The sequence below is a fragment of the Genypterus blacodes genome, unplaced genomic scaffold (genome assembly GCF_046128005.1).
Source record: "Genypterus blacodes isolate CSIRO-AG114 ecotype Tasmania unplaced genomic scaffold, CSIRO-AGI_Gbla_v1 ptg000438l_1, whole genome shotgun sequence".
Lineage (NCBI taxonomy): Eukaryota > Metazoa > Chordata > Actinopteri > Ophidiiformes > Ophidiidae > Genypterus > Genypterus blacodes.
In genome coordinates, this window is record NW_027467208.1 from 5842581 (window position 1) to 5860240 (window position 17660).

At 42.2% G+C, this 17660-nt stretch overlaps 3 protein-coding genes across 3 annotated transcripts; 2 read left to right on the forward strand and 1 right to left on the reverse strand.

Moving 5' to 3' along the window:
• Positions 1-2144: 2144 nt before the first annotated feature.
• Positions 2145-3601, reverse strand: LOC142989892 (cilia- and flagella-associated protein 20-like). The gene is made up of 6 exons (XM_076139633.1): positions 3429-3601; positions 3214-3293; positions 3012-3123; positions 2731-2919; positions 2484-2598; positions 2145-2356 (listed from the first exon to the last, which is right to left on the reverse strand). The coding sequence occupies exons 1-6, from the start codon at positions 3510-3512 to the stop codon at positions 2226-2228; spliced, it is 711 nt and encodes a 236-aa protein (XP_075995748.1). The 5' UTR covers positions 3513-3601; the 3' UTR covers positions 2145-2225.
• A 1100-nt stretch (positions 3602-4701) lies between these two features.
• Positions 4702-13443, forward strand: dgat1a (diacylglycerol O-acyltransferase 1a). The gene is made up of 17 exons (XM_076139632.1): positions 4702-5124; positions 6461-6548; positions 8195-8235; positions 8340-8425; positions 8545-8597; positions 8979-9084; positions 9194-9322; positions 9494-9568; positions 9780-9883; positions 9978-10016; positions 10117-10158; positions 10258-10302; positions 10501-10613; positions 10715-10780; positions 10872-10959; positions 11050-11112; positions 11208-13443. The coding sequence occupies exons 1-17, from the start codon at positions 4868-4870 to the stop codon at positions 11343-11345; spliced, it is 1533 nt and encodes a 510-aa protein (XP_075995747.1). The 5' UTR covers positions 4702-4867; the 3' UTR covers positions 11346-13443.
• A 221-nt stretch (positions 13444-13664) lies between these two features.
• LOC142989571 (histone-lysine N-methyltransferase SETDB1-B-like) lies at positions 13665-17094 on the forward strand. Its single transcript, XM_076139126.1, has 9 exons — positions 13665-13948; positions 14372-14546; positions 14634-14731; positions 14857-15261; positions 15432-15590; positions 15693-15894; positions 16009-16082; positions 16185-16375; positions 16483-17094. Exons 1-9 carry the CDS (start codon positions 13915-13917, stop codon positions 16567-16569), a joined length of 1425 nt encoding a protein of 474 aa, XP_075995241.1. The 5' UTR covers positions 13665-13914; the 3' UTR covers positions 16570-17094.
• The last annotated feature ends 566 nt before the right edge of the window (positions 17095-17660 follow it).

Consider the following 17660-nt stretch of genomic DNA (forward strand, 5'->3'; position numbering starts at 1 on the left):
TCTCCTGTTTCCTGTGTCTGAGCTCCGGCCTCCACGCCCGCCCCCCCCCCCCCCCCCCCCCTCCGGTGTCCACGCTCGGCCCCGCTCCTCAATCTTTGCCTTAACTTTGACTCTCTCTCTCTGTCGGCTGCTCTTTCAGCCTTTTGTGACGAATAAGCTCAATGTCGCGTAAGGTGGCTGAGTAACGCCGGTGTGAAGACTTGTTGGTGCCAGCGATGACGATCATTTTGACAGGAGGACAAAGACCCAGGGGTGTTTGATTCACTTGTGAACTGTGCAGGCTGTTATTCAATTCCTGCTTAAGTATTAATAAAGGCTTTACACACCAGGGGGAGGTTGCAAGGTGCAAGTGATTGCCTGTGTGTCTTACACGTGTATGTGTGTGTGTGTGTGCATGCATGCGTAAGAGCTATTTTGTGGGCTGCTCATTTTTCCTCTAATGATCATGAGGAGAGGACAGTAAAGACTTTGGTAACTGATGACTGGCTTATGTAACTCAAGTAATCAGGAGCCTCAGAGGGAAACCAGACAGACAGAGATGCTATGAAAGCCTTTCACCGACTGGACGGATGGTGTAAGGACCTGCAGCTCCGGACGTCTGCCTGCACTGATTACAACACAGGATGAGCGGTGAGTGTGGAAATCTACACTTGGAACCATTTGATATTTAAATCAGTTGTTTGCTGTAAATTGAGATGAGTTTGTCTGGCATTACTGGCAGTGGTTGGACAGTTTCAAGCTTAATTTGCAATGCTACATAAGATTTTAATGAATATTTCATCTTTATGGATAACATCATCAGAAATAGCTGATAGTTCTTGTGATGTTTTTGTTTAAAATCTGTTAACCTCAAGGCTCTGTCAGGTTAATAAAAAAAGCAGGGAAATAATGGGACGTACTTAGAAAATAATCCTGTAAACACCAGTGTGGGAATAATATGAGCAGTTATATATTAAAAAGTGTGATTAATATTCAGATTCCACTATCAAACTGTTTTTTGGAATGTTCCAGTTGCAGTTCTCATTGGTAAAAGCTGATATAAAGATACAATAATGATGTTTCTGACCTGTTTATCCCTCAGCTCATGGGTCTGGAATAACATTCTGTCTTTGTGTCTTTGTCTTCCTGGTTAATAGCTCTGACTTCACTCCCCACCATTGATTAAAGTGCTCTTATCCATAAATAATTCCTGAAAATCCTGGAGCTGGACTGAGAAGAGAAAACAAACAAAGAAGTAAATAAGCAGACGCATTAAAGGAGACTTGGGGCCTCATCGTCACCCACATGGATCAGGCGGCTCCTCGGCCTGCTGTGAGCCAACTGGAGGTGGACGTGGATCTGGGCTTTGCGCTCTTCTTCCTCTTCCTGCTGTGCTTCTTCCTCCTGGTGACGGTGGTGCGCTGTGCCCAGACGGTGATCGACCCTTACGGCTCCATCTCCACCTCCACCTACCAGGAGGAGCAGATCACCTGAGGGTGAGGAGATGGGGGCCTGGCGGGTGTGGCGGGGAGGGTTCATGCGTCATCACACACACATGTATGTTATCGTTTAAATGTGATGATCCGCTGTAAATTATTATTCTTTTTAGTTATGCACTCACAAAGATACGCTCGTTTGAATTCAAGTATTTATGACTTTAGTTGCCACCAAATATCTCTCATCCGTCCAACCCCTGAACTGTATGTGGACCTATGGAGCTGCAGACGCTCATTTCAACAAATATTGGACCTTCACAGCTTGAAAAAACATGAAAAATGTCTCTCACAGATGATTTAACTTATAAATGAGACCTCCTGTTATTTTATACAATAAAAGAAATAGATGCTTTGTCTGCCTGTGGGTCCTTGATACCTGAACCTGGACTAGAGAGACCTTATCTGCTCATCTGCCCTCCCGTGTGCCTGTTTAATTAACAGCAGAGCTCCAAAGTAGATAAGATTCGGTCGTCTTAGATTTCCATACTGGGATTTTTTTTGTGTTTAATTAAGGCGCAGTCGTTGCTCTACACATTAGCTGCCACAAGAGGGCGCTAAAGCAACGTTTTGAGTGTTCAATCAGAAAGAGCAAGTGAGTCCAAGGTATGACTCTGCCAAATATTTAAAATGTAACACATAAAACACATTATAGCATATAAATGACTTTATTGTACACAGAATATCAAAAGATAACATTTTCATTCAACATATTTTCACAAATAGAAACACAGCACATGAGGCAGAGGGGATTCACGCAGGTTCCTCTGCAGTTCCACCTGCTGCAGGTTCTGCTGCAGGTTCTGCTGGAGCTGCTGGAGCTGCTGCTGCTGCTGCTGCTGCTGCTGCTGCTGCTGCTTTTGCTTTTGCAGATTTTGATTTACCTGCAATAAAAAACAAGTAGCTGTGTGGAACAAACTTAAAAAAAAGAATAATATACGGTACATATTCATGATTATTCAACTGGATACTGTGTGTATGAGCAAATATGTGCATGTGTGTGTGTCTCACCTTTGCCATCTGGGTGCTCGACGGGCTCTTGTAGCTTATATTCTGTCGGCAGCTCGTCAACAGCGTAGATTCTGTCTGAGAAATACACTCTCCTTATCCGGCAGTTAGCGTGGAGCTGAGCGAGACAAACCACACAAAACTCAAAGTCACCACAGAACGTTTCCACATCCGTTTCTCACAGATTCTCACGAAAGATACGACCCACATACAATATCTAGTGTCTCTAATGAACAAGTGTAACACCGACCTGCACACGTAACGTCTCCTTGTATTCGGTCCCGTAGGCCCTCATGGTGAAGTCCGACAGGTTGAACTGAATTACGTTCCAGCCTTTGTCCAGCCTGATGGGCATGGTGCAGGAGAACAGGTTCACCTGTGTGGAGCTGTGATAGGTACTCGCTCGAAACCGCCTACGAAGCTTCTTATTGTCTAACACCTGAGAGTTACAAAGACAAGGGGACAGATGTGAGCGAGCACAGTGTGAGAAACAAACCCATAGATCTGTTAGAGGGAGAGTGTCGACCTCACCTCCACTTCAAAGGTGAAATCGTTGGCCAGGTTCTTGATGATCATGACCAGAAATGGATGTTTGATGCCCAGATCCACCTTTGGGTCTGCTGGACATGTTATGAAGGTGGTGCTGCAGAGACAGAGAGAGAGGATTAAGGGGAGATATGAATGGATGGATGGAATTTGATTGATTGACTGACTGGTCTGACTTGAACCTCACCTGACATTGACTCCCTTTACCTCCATCACCCTGGACTGGATGTCCTCGTCAGTGACTCTCTCGATGTGTCCATTCCTGGCCTGTAAACACATTATCCTCACTTTAAAACCGTTCCGTCCTTACACTCATTCAAATTACATACAAAACGTACATTTGTGTGTTTTTCAGTGTTTTTTTTAGATGTTGGAAACAGAAAGAAAGAATGTAAACTCCACCTGTTGGGCCCATAACTGCAGAGGATTGCTGCCAACGCTGTACAAGATGGTGAACAATTTACTCTGGAAGGATTTCTTGAACATTCTTGTGTTCAGCAATGACACCACGTCTCATACTAAAGCACCGAGGTGTGTATTATATTGACGCTGCGAACCTGACGAACATCTTAATGTTGCACGATTATGTCAAAACGTGTAATGTTACGTCGCACACTGAAGCTCAGACAGCAGCGATGCGGTCATGACACAAGCACCGATGCGGAGCTTAAATGACTGATGACGTATTGTTTGTTTTTTTTAACCAATGGCGCGCTTCTTTCCTATAAAGCTCACTGAGATTCAACTAACCAACTTACTAACTAACCAACCAACTAACTAACTAACTAACTAACTAACTAACTCAGTCCCACAAACCTTATTCGTCCCTATATTTAGCCATAATTGGAGGGATGTATTAATTTTTGTTAATTATTTCAACATTTCGATATAAATAATATACCGAAATCTATACATTGTCCTCATTTCTAAAACATAAATAAACAAAACGATCGCATTGGCAGAATCGAAGCTTTAATCTTCTGTTTCGTAGGTCATAAGTATCCGTAATAAGCGTAATGTATGAGTGCCACTTTATCTACAGTATACATATTTCACCAGTAGATGGCAGCAGTGTTGTGCGCTACTTCATGTGACGCCCAGTGTGTAGGAAACCTTAAATGCTCCACAGAGCTTCATTACATTCACTTAACCAGCCCCGATAGAGTGGCTTGCTGCTCTCTCATTGGTTAGAAAATGGTATCACATTATCTAATTATAGATGTAGGTGAACTCCAACTCACCTGAATGCTTTGGGACAAGTTAGTTTTAGAGACGAATTTCACGTGAAAAGCTGCACAATTGTGCACAATTATCCACCACATCCTTTGTAAACATTGGCAATCTCGAATTCCAACTTAGCACAAACGCCACCATCTGGAACTCATACAGAGGCTAAGAATAGAAAGAAGGAAAGAAAGCATTAATGGGGTGCCATATATAAATCACTGCGCATCTGCATTTTTATTAAGCATATATTCTATATTTTTGACTGTAATATATATTCTTGAATGTCTTGAGCTTATTGTATACTGCGCTTCTAATAAGAGTGTGTTTTTGTAAGAATAACAATTAAAGCTATGTTGAATCGTGAGTTTCTGTCTACGTGCATGTGTGTTGTGAATGCGCAGAACTGGCAACCCAGCCGATAACTGCACATTGAGCCGTAGTGGTAATGAAACGCCTCCTGCTCCCACACTGCTGACAGGACGGGGAGGACAAGAGGACACTAGACTCAGCGAGACTCGTCTTTTTTTTAGCCAGAAGAGACAGAAATAAAGACAGACACCGGCGACGGCAATGTCTTCCAGGTGAAAACAAACCAAACCAGCCGACATCCCAGTATGAGTCAGGCCGGCGACATGAGCGACAGAGCCGGGATGAGAGGGCCCGCAGCCCGCAAGAGGAGGACGACTGTGCCGGCCAATGTGAAGCAAGCCAACGGGAGCAGGTGGCACGATGCTGGGGAGAAAGCGCCGCTCAGCCCCGCTATAGCCAAACCAGAGGAGGGCTCCAGGTGTCTTAACAACGGCAACGCGGAGAGGGAGAGAGGGACGCATCAGCACATGAGCACCGTGGAGGAAATCAACGACAAACTCGGGTTAGATCCGTTTAACAAAATGATTCTAATAAGGTTTAATTCTAAGAGTAACGTTCATTTCCACTGTGATTCCATCTTGTCGCTGCTTTCACTGCAGTTTGGATGTTTTTAATCAGATTAAATGAGGCCAAAGGGGGCAGAACAGATCGTGTTGTGAGCATAATTATTGATAACACCCTAACTGCAACTTCTGTTTAGTTTGTAGTCTATCAAAAGTAACAAATTAAGTAAGATTTGTTGTGGAAATTGTACCTGGAATATAACATTAGACCTGTTTAGATGGTGACACTGCAGTTGTCATTTTTGTGGAAGTGGCACCAAGTTTGAAGAAGGTAGAGACATCTCCCTGTACCTTGACCTTTAACTCCAAACCATTCATAGCTATTGATATGCGTTGTGACACACCCACCGCTCCAGGTATGACACCTCACCTCACCCAATCACACACATTATCACAGGTATCTGCCATCCACTCCTGCCTGTTTCGCAATACTGTCAAGGTGTCCTGCAAGGCTTTGTGTTTGGAAAAATGGCTGAAATTTTAAATGCTTGGAGGCCAAGCAGTGCACCATTAGACCTGTTATGGCACAGAAATACAGTAGAATAGAAGCATTAGACGTTGTTGGTGTCTGCTGGAGTGATTCTGAGACCAGCTGACATAAAGTTTACTGTGATGTTTTTAATGAAGACTCTGGAGCTGATAGATGAGTGTGTGTTAGTGTGTGTGTCTGCCTGCATGTCCCTCTGCTGATGCCCGCCTTCTCTCAAACATCCATCTGTCGCTCTTCCTCTTCATCCTCGTCATCTTTTTTCCACCCCCTCTCTTCCAGACTGCCTCCTGTCCTGCCTCTGCTTCACTTTCTTCACATCTTCCTCCTCCTGCTCCTCCTCTCCCTGTCTTCCCTCTCCTCTCTCCACTCTGTCTCTGTCTCGTACAGTTGTCCAATAATATGTGTGAATGATGTCTGTTGTCCCGAGGCAGTGGACTCATTACCTTTCACCTAGATTAAACCTGAAACCTTTGACCATGACCAGAAATGTTTAGGATTGTGACTCTGGAGGTCATTTGTAATGTAATGCACAAGAAGTGGAGGAAAATATTTAATATCACAAATTGGAGTTCAAATGTTATTGACTTTGTTCTGTCGGAGAACTAAATCTGTGTCTAAGAATCATCTCAAGGAATGGAAATGCCGCTGAATATTACAGTAAACAAAAGCTAGAATATTGACAGAAATCATTTTAAGACATAGATAAATCAAAGAAATTAGAGCACTTACTTCTGCAAACCTTGAAATGCCTTAAAATGTAAATGTGTGTGTGTGTTTCTGGGTAGCTGTCACGTTCTTCAGGAATCTCTGCTGAGCTCAGCGAGCGGCTACAGCAACTACAGAGGAATCCTCAACTGGTGTGTTGTCATGCTGGTGAGTCAAACCGCCACTTTCTATTTGCCACTTAAGCTCTTACATACCTACATTTTAATTTCACAACATTGTAATCTGCTATACCGGCTCAAACTCCTCCTCCTGTCTCTTGCCGGTCTGTTCCTGTTCCGTGTACAACCTGATGGTTTGTATCACGTTGTGTTAAAACCCAAGTGTCTTTCTACGTCACACAACTGTGTCTGTGTGTGAGTGTGTGTGTGAGTCATTTTCTCTTTTCTTTTGTCACTGTAGTATTCTTGCCACACAGAGTCTTACTCTCAGGTTCACTGTTTCCTGTAACAAAATACAGATAGCATTGAGAAACATAAAGATGTAATTGTTATTGCGCTGAAGTTGGAGCACTGTTGAGGCTGGAATCCTTTGGATATTGGCTGTAAGAGTGTGTCGTCTAAGATTCTGTGTGTGTGTGTGTGTGTAGATTAAGTACTTCATTTGTCATTGATACCTAAGAATATCAGCATAATACTAGACGGATTGGACGTGCTACTTTTCTTCTAGTATCCCTGCAGTCACACACAATCTCAAAATAGATGTGGTGGCCGAAACAACTGGCGCAAGTGTGTGAGTGTGTACACATGGATGCTCTAATCAAGATGAAAGTTCAGAGTCTGACCTTGTAATGCTGTTTCGTAGGCCGTCCTGAATTGTTTGAAGAGGGATATTAGCCTCTCACAAGTGCCGTGTGCTGCTGAAGATCACACAAAGCTACATGTGGTGATTGGGGAAGCCATTGAATCTGTTTGAAGTGGTAGTTGCCTTTGAAGCCGCTGGTCTTGTGAAATGCCCTCTTATCTCCCGAATGCGTCTGCAGGTCCATCAGCTCGGGTAAACAGACACCAGCGGACATTGTCTATGTAAAAGTAGAGTACAGTTGAGCTACATGAGTAACATTTTATCATTCCATAATGTGGCAATAATGGATGATTCAAAGATGATTCATCATCTCCGTCCTCAGTTCAGTCATGTCTGTGTACCATCTGATCCCAGCTTAATTCCCAGTATTACTACATCTAAAATGAACCAATGTTAGATTTAATGCTGCAGTTTGTAGGATTGTGGGTGGCTGGCTAGTTTGATTTATTTTCTATGGACGGGGACCAGATAATGATTTTGGGGTCACTGGAGTCACATTTGGTCTGGTTGAACTCATTTGCTGCCACCTCTCAGCATGACATATGTGAGGCTGCTCTCATGTCCAAGCTAAGAGTTACAGAGGTGAAGTTTACTGCTTTGGACAAACCACAGAGTTGAATCAAAACCACATTGCTACTGGTTCTTATTGCAACATGCCACAACCTTATCATGTGTGTAAACATTATCTAAAGATGCACATGTATTGCTGTGTAGCCTGGGTGGGAATGTTTGTCTCAGGAGCAGAGATACAGTCACTGATAATCCTGTGGTATGTGAGTGGACCAGACTCAGACTCTGAACTTTAAGACACAATATAACAATAAACTTGAAGAACAGGTCTGATGCAAACAGGCACAAGTGAATAATCGATTCAAATATCAATCAACCGACAATCAAATCAATTTGATTATCTTGTTGTTCCTCAATCTGCTGTCTAATCTACTATATGTCCATATCATCTTACTGTTTGTTCTTCCCATCTTCTGGATCAGGTGCTGAGTAACGCACGCCTCTTCTTGGAGAATCTTATAAAGTGAGTACACACAGCATGTTTACATACTGTAGATGTATTTACTGTATTTTCATTTGCAGTACTTGAGTTCATGTTTGATGCACTCCTCCCTTCTCTTCTTCTAGGTATGGTATTCTCGTAGACCCTATCCAAGTCGTGTCTCTCTTCCTCAAGGACCCTTACAGCTGGCCAGCAGCTTGCCTGATCATAGGTGAGAGCGTTTCTTCACCTGCTTCTGCGACTTCTTGGACATTTAGTGAATGACTTTTAAACCTTTTATCTCAATGTCGCTGTAGCAAACTGATAACATCTCCTTGCGATCTGTTTCAGTGTCAAACGTCTTCACCTTAGCAGCCTTGTACACAGAGAGACGCCTGGCTGTGGTAAGTGAACGCAACACAACCAGTTTACCAATCAGCTTTTATTAAATTACAGCCTTCGCAAAATGGATGAAGCTTAAGGGAGTTTTTCCTGATTGCATTCATCTGTCAAGGGATCTAGAGATATCTCCAATCATTTAGGGACTATAAAGTGTGTTTGTGTTTGTGGTTTTCACTCAGGGAAATCCTTTAGTTAATAGAAGTTGTTGACACAGTGAAAGTCTGCTGCTCTCCTGATCCGGAATAATCCTATTTACTGCTGACAGTGTTCATTTGTAGAAAGCAGATTTAAAGCTGAGCACAGTGTGAGTGGTCAGAGAAAACAAAACAAATAAAGAAAGTGTTTTAAAAAGTCTAAAGTGGTCTATTCTTCTATTTTTCCAGGGTACTATCTCAGAAGGCACAGGTCTGATTCTTCACATCTTTAACCTGGCAGCCATATTGATTTTCCCTGCAGCCACCATACTGGCTGTGCCCTCCATGACCCCAGGTACATGAAACCCTGACCTCACAAATCACATTGAAACTGTACTGTACTTATAACTGGACATTGGAATTTGTGTGTGTGTGTGTGTGTGTGTTTGTGTGTGTGTGTTCAGTGGGTGGTGTGTTTGCATTAGGAATCTACACAATGCTGTTTCTGAAGCTGTACTCCTACAAAGACACAAACAGGTGGTGTAGAGAAATCAGACATGCCAAAGCCAAGAAACTGACACGATCGTACTCATGTAAGTACCACACACAAACACGCTCTTACAGTGTGCACCTGCTGGATTTGGTTTTCTGTGCCTTTACCGCCATCTATTGGTGACATTGCAGACTTCACATGATGACTTCTCAGGATGAGCAGATTGCCCTCTTAGACTGACTTGATGTGTGTGTGTTTGTGTGTGTTTCAGGTCCATCTGTGGCCAATTGCAATGGTTCAGCAGTTCACGCTCATGTCACTTACCCAGGCAACCTCACCCACCGAGGTAACCATGACAACAGATACCACAGTGGTAGTAATGGCAATGGCGTCCAAGGAAATGGAACAGAAGTATTATTATTATTATTAACAACATGCATAATATACCTGTCAGAGCAGTGTGAGGGCATGATTATAGATCAAGTTAACTCACGGTGATGTGGTTGGGGATAAAAGGAACTTCTTCCTTCTTTCTTCTTCTTTGGTTTTCCCCGTAGACATGTATTACTTTGTCTTTGCCCCTACGCTCTGCTACGAACTCAACTTCCCACGTTCACGACGGATACGCAAAAGGTTCCTGATTAGAAGACTGTTTGAAATGGTGAGAGGGAAGGAACACACACACACACACACACTCAAACACACACATATATTTGTTGTGAGTGATTTGACTGAGGTGGTGCTCTCTGTCGCAGCTTTTCTTAATGCAGTTGTTGGTGGGATTAATACAGCAGGTAAATACACACACACACACACACACACACACACGTAAATTATTACATTTTTTACCTTTCAGTCACACACACTACAGTAGTTCTCCTTTGTCTCTTTCAGTGGATGGTCCCCACAATACAGAACTCAATGAAACCATTCCAGGTACGTACACACACATTCACACACACACAGACACACACACACACACACTGCACACAGTCTGACTGGTGAGTTCACACTTCATTCTTTGTGTTATAACAGGAAATGGACTTTTCTAGGATGGTGGAGCGCCTGTTGAAGTTAGCTGTGAGTATCATCGCATGCGCCAACAATATACGCCCCATAGTACTCTGAAGGAGAAATATCACTCTTCTTCTACTCTAATAATTAAAGGCAACACTGCAGAGGAAACGCTGAGGTTGTTTCTCATTGTGATAGTCGCCAACCGAGACTCCTCTCCTCTCCTCTCCTCTCTTCTCTTCTCCTCTCCTCTCCTATCCTCAGGTCCCTAACCATCTCATATGGTTAATCTTCTTCTACTGGTTTTTCCACTCTTCTCTGAACTTTGTGGCCGAGCTGCTGCAGTTTGGAGACCGAGAGTTCTACAGGGACTGGTGGTGAGTGAGGAGACTTATGCTCTTCCTTATGCTCGAAATGTAATTTTGTTTTGTTTTGTGATGGAATTGTGTTATAGATAATATCTGTCGCTTCACTTTAGGAACTCTGAGACCATCAGTTATTTCTGGGCCAACTGGAACATCCCAGTGCACAAGTGGTGCCTGAGGTGAGTCCCCTTTGGGTGCCATGAGCAGTGAGTCCCCTCCTTGTGTTACATTTAGGTGCACAGTATTGAAGTGTGCGTCTGTGTGTTGCAGACACTTCTATAAGCCTATGCTGAGGAAAGGAACCAACAAGTTTCTGGCGCAAACCGCCGTCTTCCTGGTCTCCGCATTCTTTCACGAGGTAAACAAATTGCATTCGGCCTTCCCAATATTTAGCATTAACCATTAACCCTTCATTTCCCTCTTAATATGAAATCTCCTTGTTGTGCAGTACTTGGTGAGCGTTCCTCTGAGGATGTTCAGACTGTGGGCCTTCATGGGCATGATGGCTCAGGTGAGACACTTGAAACGTGTTTTTTTTATTGCTTGTAATCACATTTTTTAACGTGCATGTAAACTCTCCTCACCTCCACTTTCTGCTCCCTCCAGGTTCCTCTGGCTTGGTTTGTGGGCCGCTTCCTGAATGGTATCTATGGCAACGCTGCCGTGTGGATCTCACTCATCATCGGTCAGCCGGTGGCAGCGTTGATGTATGTCCATGACTACTATGTCACCCATGCGACATAGGACACACACATTCATGCAGCTCTGTCCATTAAACACGTGTGGAGACCTTGAACGTGTCATAGAAGCTGCAGGAAGTCTCTTTGCATTTAAGAGAACTGGACCAGAAAATTCAAATATTTGATGTGCACGGGACGTACTTCATCTAAAGCAATATTCCACTGTCCAGCACAACACAAACACATTCAGGTCTTCCTCTCTCAAGTTGAGAGTTCGATCCTGATCCCAGATTCAAATTCCACATGGATTCGTGTTCCTCCCTAGATTTCTGCCAAGCAAAGGTGAACGTGCGGCCTCCTGGGACGGTACAGCAAATTAGCTTACATGCACCCAACCACCAACACACATTCAAATATGATCACCGTGGAAACGCTGCTTGCTGCTGAGCGCTCCTCCGGATTGTTGAATATTTGAAAGCGCACACCGTCACGTGAATCACTGCCAAAGTCAAGCCGCCCCTGTTTCTAAACCATGAGGTGGAAGAAGTTCTCCAATTAAGTTTTTCCATCTTTATTCTTATTTAAAGACGAAGGAAGGTTAGAAACAAAAGTGTTAAGTTTCAAATAGACTATTTAAGATGTGTCATCTTTATATTTCCCTCTCTGACCGCTGTTTGTTTATGTTCTGTACATATTTCCGATAAACAGGGAGTTGTATTATTTTTTTAAATGGCCCAAGGCAGGAAAAAGTGATGAATAGAGAAGGAGGAAGTGAAGAAGATGTCCAGAGAGGATGTGATCAGGAGCATTTACATGTGGGACCCAAATGCAATCGGCAGCAACGCGCTTGAATTCTCTGTTGTTTTGCTTTTCAGCTACGCGATTCTGTATTTTGGTGGCGATAACTGTCTGCAGTTCTGTCCTGCCATTTTGAAATTAACGCTCGTTTTTGTGTTTAGCAGTGATTTAATCCAGCGGCTATGGGCTGACTGATTTGAAGCGCTGAATGTTTATGCACTTTAAAGAGATGCATGCTGTTAACTCAAGCAGTAGACTTCTGTGAATGTATTTTTATCTTTTTTTTGCAATCCTGTAAAGAGAATAAGGTTATTATAATTCCTGCCGTTTGTTTTGCTGAAATGTTATTGTACCGATTTCAGATGAATTATTGATTTCAAACAGCCTTTATATTTGTATTTAAATCCTTTCAAAGTTAATAGGACTGGTCTCAGTTTGGTTGTTGCCATGTATTCATGAATGGAGGAAGAGTCATTGATCGAATTTCAGGGAAAACGTTTTAGTGTTTGCTAGCATTCCTTCTTCAAAAGTGATGAGTATCTGGTGATGTGCAAACTGTTCAAGCAGTTATGAAAGCCTGGAATGTGACAAGTGCCTGATGAAGAAAAAAATTACCAAAATTCACTGTATAAAATATTCCATTGTACATTGAGGCCTTTATCCTCATTCTGTGTCACCAAGACACTCAGTATTCATGCTGTGCTTGATGAAAATCGTTTCCGACACCTTTTTTTTTCCAACTATCCAACTTCAGCAGACCAAAATTCTACGAATGGCAGCTTTAATGTCTCGTAATCAGACGTTCTTTTGTCACAGATATGTCTGTGTGTCGATTCTAAATATAATTGTTGTCGACTTCTCCAAAATCCACTATGCAGGATTTAATTTATTGGTTTTTTTCGGATCACTGTAAATTCAACCAGCTCAGGTTAAACTGACATCTGTTGGTAACCAGAACTTGGATGAGGAAACTGCATGAATAGAAAACAAACTTTCCTTTTCTTCCTAAAGAATGCACTCTGTAAAAACCACAAAAATGCTCAAAATTGAAATTGCCCTTTTTCTTTGTCTTTCTTTGTGGCGCGTGTCAGCGTCTGGAATCTATTGGCACATTACTGCTGTACTGACTATGTTATATGTTATAGACTTAGCTATACATTAAAACCATTCAGTGCAGCTTAAAATTGTCTTTTTAAAATGATTTTTGATTTCGTTTTGGATGGTGTAATATTGACCACATGTATTAAAAATGAAGGTTTTGCTGGTGTGTTGAAACTGTATGAAGAAATCCTGAACGTGAAAGAAATTATGTTTTGGGACTGAAAGTAATTTTCATAGACTTTCAGTTGGAAATTATTTGTGGAGTTTGATAAAGATTGTTTATATTGTATAAATGTGTGTGTGTCCTCTTTGAAGTACAACAATAATGTATGTTCTGGCTTCAACCACATACATACATAGAGTTAATAAATAAATAAATTACCTTTACAACACAGATGTTAAGCCAACACCAAATCGTGTTTTACCCTCCGTGCCAGTAGGGGGCGATGTATACCTGCTAGAGACAATAGAGGCGCGACGCCGTACGCGGTTCTGACGTAACGTTACGGAGGTTAGAGGAGTAGCAATTAGCCCGACTCTCTCTTCCTCTACCTCCGTGTGAGTGTGTTAATGAGATTAATACACACAATTTCAGCGGCAAACGAAGGACAGTGTGTCCACGGACCCGAGTGCCGGTGCAAAGTCCGATGAGTTACAAGAAACGACCGGCAAGCTGGTAAAAGCTTAGTTTGTTTGTTTAACACTATACAAACACTGGAGTAGCTGTCAGTATAATGGATCTTTGGACTTCTTCTAACACGTCCGTATGTAAGTAATGCATGCTATAGTTTTATACAGCTGGTTCTGAAGAGAAACGCGACAAAGTAGGCGTTGGAGTGCACATTACAAAGACGTAAACAAATATTGGGAAAGGATACAATCACCTGTCAACCGAAATTATGGAAGGAGGGGAAAGAAGTTAATTGGAAAAAAATGGCAGGAAAGATACAACAACATACAGGACGCATCAAGACCCTGTTCATGGTAGAAAACGGTAGAAAACCACAAGAGGAACCAGAAGAAGAAGCTACATATACAGCTAAATAACTTTAAACCAATAACAATAACAAATATGAGCTCAGTCACAATACGATGGCCAGGACAATCCAGTACAACAGTGTCCATGCTCGTGTCCTGTACAAGTCCAAGTCCTGTTCTTGGTGTCGAACTTGTACGTGATTTGTTTTGTAGCCACTATGGAGGACGATGAGGTGGAGGTGACGAAGGAGGAGCTCCAGAAATTGGTCAAGGAGATAGTGGACAAGAATTCCATGGACAGCCCGAGATTGCTGTCGAGGTACAGCCTGCTCCAGTGTCTTCTGAAAAGGAGGGAGAAAGATTCTGAACAGCTGCTGAAGCTCTGCGAGTGAGTGTTGTCTCCACCTCGTCCCTTTTGTTGTCTAGAATATTTGTAATTGTTGACGTTGGCTTCAACATTTGTGGTGTCCTACAGGTCTGTGGAAGAATGTGAAACGCTTGTGAGGACGCTGTACTCTCAGCTGGGGTGGGAGTACAGAGACACAGATTCTGAGGAGGAAGGAAACGAGGATGGTGAGACTTGAATAGTGGTGTTACATGCAGATCTGAGTCCGCTTTCCATTGTAAACAGATTTTAAAACACGCTTCAGTTTGTTTGTAAGCAGCCAATATTTCAGAAGTGTTTTTCCCTTTTGTAGGAAACTGGTCTCAGACTAAAGCACTCAACTCTGTTAAAAGAGAATGTCTACGGAGGAATCCTGTGGTAGTCCTGACCAGACTCCCTGAAAGTACGATCTGCGCTCTGCTTCCGTCACCGTCGCAGTTGCCGCCTCCAGAGCAGTCTCCAGTGCCGTCACCGCTTCTACTGGGAGACAGCGGAGATGAATCTTCGGATCTGGAGTGGTTTGATGCTGGGAGCGAGCTTTCCAGTGACTCTGACTCTTCAACATCACAGTCAATGCCGAACAAGAAGAGAAGAAAAGATTGCACAACTGGGCAACTCAATGGAAGTAATACAAACAGTGTCACACAAGTCAATGAAACAATGAAGAGCAACAATAACGGTGCAACACAGACGAATAAAGCAATCGACCAAACTATAGGTAATGTAATGTACACACCATTACAAATCAATGTCAGCACCTTTAATAGAAACAAACCCATAACAGGTGGAAATGACTGCAATCATCCAGTTGCATCAGAATCCCTGTTACTGTTGTGTTACTCTCTGTTAAAAATCTTTTGGCTCTTTTTTTCTATTCCTTAACAACAGGCCTGCAAGCTGCCAGTGTTTTCTCAAATCTTATTGCTAACAAAAACACAAAGGAAATTCCTAAAATGCCACACCAACAAATTACTGTAAACATGAAGGTCGTGGCTAAAAGGAACAAAGAATGGGAACGAGGAACAGTAGCCGCAACTGTAGAAAAGGGTAAGGTAAATAAACCATTTATTCCATTTATTCAACTTCATTTGGAACCGCAATGAAGCAAAACGGTTAATATGACTTTTATTGGCATTTTGTTGTTTGCAGATGATGGGAGGATAAAGTACAAGGTTGCATTTGCATCTAAGGGGAAGATCCAAGTTTCTGGGCATCACATTGCTGCTGACGAGTCGCCAATACCAGACGACTTGCGTGTGGGCGCCCGTGTTGTGGTCCAGTCTAAGGGCAACAAGTCCTGCTTCAGGTCCGGTATCCTGGCAGAGACGCCCATAAGGAAGAACTGTAAGAGGTATGTGTCTGGTGTGTTTACTAGTTGACTGAGATAGATTACGTTGGGGCTATTTTTGAAATTATGAATACCTTGTAGCTTCTGACATCGGTGTAAAGATGTTTGTTTTTCCAGATTCCTGGTCTTAATGGACGATCACACCCCAGTCTATGTTGAGCCTATTTTACTTCGCTGCATCTGCATGCCGCGTGAGTTTGGGCAATCTCGTGCTTTGGTTGATTTCGATGACTTTATGTGATCATGCATCATCATACCTACATTGTCTCTTGTTTCTTCTTTGTCTGCGATAGTGGAGGATGTTTGGGACGACATTTCAGACATCACCCACAAGAAATTCATGTGGTTCTATCTGAAGGCTTGGCCATACCAACCCATGAACCTGTACAAAGTCGGACAAGCCATTAATGTGGAACGCTGCGCAGTCCAAAAGCCATGTAAGGTGGTAATGCTCGATTGCAGCTTGATACAGATTGTTTTTGAGGTCAGTACCTTTTTAAAAAGCAAATCCATTTTAAGCTGTTGTTTCCATTTTGATGTTATCTTTGATCCAACTGTGCTGACATAAAGATGTTTATGTGTCAAATCCAGGATGATAACCATGAGGAGTGGATCTACCGAGGCTCAATACGCATAGGGGACATGGCTAAGTTAAAGGAACGTATGGATGAAAGTTAGATTCAAAAACAAAAGGAGTGAAACTACCTTATAGTCCCTAGACACAGATCACTTTTGATCTAACTAAGGTTTTTTTTTGCAGCAATATGTTTTGTATTCTTCATGACTGGCAAAGGGATTTATATATATATATAGAACACTTTCTACACTATGGTTTAATTAATCGTGTTATTGTTATGAATTTGTTCAATTCTGTGCACAAAAACAACTTTTACTGTATCATCAGTATTTTTATTGTTGAAATGTTTTTGATACTTTGAATGTTCACCACTGGTTATGTCTGAGATTAAGACTGATTTTGAGGTTTTTGCTTTATGAAGACTGATCTGTATTCCCTGCAACTCCATGTTTACTTCAAGTGTTAACTTAAAGACTACATGTGCTGCTGCTGTCGCTCCTAATATTGTCTGAATGGAATTGCTAATTTGTGTATTTGTTTGTTTCTTTAACCACTTATGTTTCATTTGATGACGGATGTGCCCTTTTAAAAGAATTACATAATTAAAAGATTCTATCAGAAATACAGTCAGTTGGTATCACTGTGTCAACATCACATAATTAAGACTCAGGATAGTCGTCGTCTTGGAAGCTCCTAAAGAGCCTGTCAAAAGTATTGTTATGTAAGACACTGAACTGCTTGCCATCAGATGCTGGTTACTCTTAATGTGCTTTGAGTACAGAGTTATTATGAGATAGAAGTTATTAAATGGATGGATGGTTCAAAAAACACAAAGTTCTAGATATTATTGTACTGACATGCAGATATGATTGTATTGCATTAATTAGATCTGGTTGTAAGAGCCTTTTACTATGTGTCAATCAAACAAAGCCCCGCCCGAGGACCTCAGATGAAAATAAGTTTATACAGCTCCATCTCTTGCAATATACAAAGATAGATTGATACTTTATTGGTCCCCTTGAGGAAACTGAACATCCACTCAAGGCGTATGTATTGTACATTTAAATTCCTGTCAAATAAAATTATACAATACTTTTTTTAAATGCAACACTGTCACAATTTCGTACATTGCTTCTTTGACATTTACCTTGAATAAATGACGAAAGTGGCGTGAGAGCACCCACACATTCTT

Excerpts from the sequence above, each read along its gene's own strand:
- LOC142989892 (XM_076139633.1), bottom strand. The coding sequence starts at position 3,512 with ATGTTCAAGAAATCCTTCCAGAGTAAATTGTTCACCATCTTGTACAGC. Across the intron at positions 2,920-3,011 it reads ATTTCACCTTTGAAGTGGAG|GTGTTAGACAATAAGAAGCT; the intron begins GTGAGGTCGACA and ends TGTAACTCTCAG. Across the intron at positions 2,357-2,483 it reads CGAGCACCCAGATGGCAAAG|GTAAATCAAAATCTGCAAAA; the intron begins GTGAGACACACA and ends TTTTTATTGCAG.
- dgat1a (XM_076139632.1), top strand. The coding sequence starts at position 4,868 with ATGAGTCAGGCCGGCGACATGAGCGACAGAGCCGGGATGAGAGGGCCC. Across the intron at positions 9,085-9,193 it reads TGTGCCCTCCATGACCCCAG|TGGGTGGTGTGTTTGCATTA; the intron begins GTACATGAAACC and ends GTGTGTGTTCAG. Across the intron at positions 9,884-9,977 it reads TTAGAAGACTGTTTGAAATG|CTTTTCTTAATGCAGTTGTT; the intron begins GTGAGAGGGAAG and ends TCTCTGTCGCAG.
- LOC142989571 (XM_076139126.1), top strand. The coding sequence starts at position 13,915 with ATGGATCTTTGGACTTCTTCTAACACGTCCGTAT. Across the intron at positions 15,591-15,692 it reads AGCCGCAACTGTAGAAAAGG|ATGATGGGAGGATAAAGTAC; the intron begins GTAAGGTAAATA and ends TGTTGTTTGCAG. Across the intron at positions 16,083-16,184 it reads TCGCTGCATCTGCATGCCGC|TGGAGGATGTTTGGGACGAC; the intron begins GTGAGTTTGGGC and ends TGTCTGCGATAG.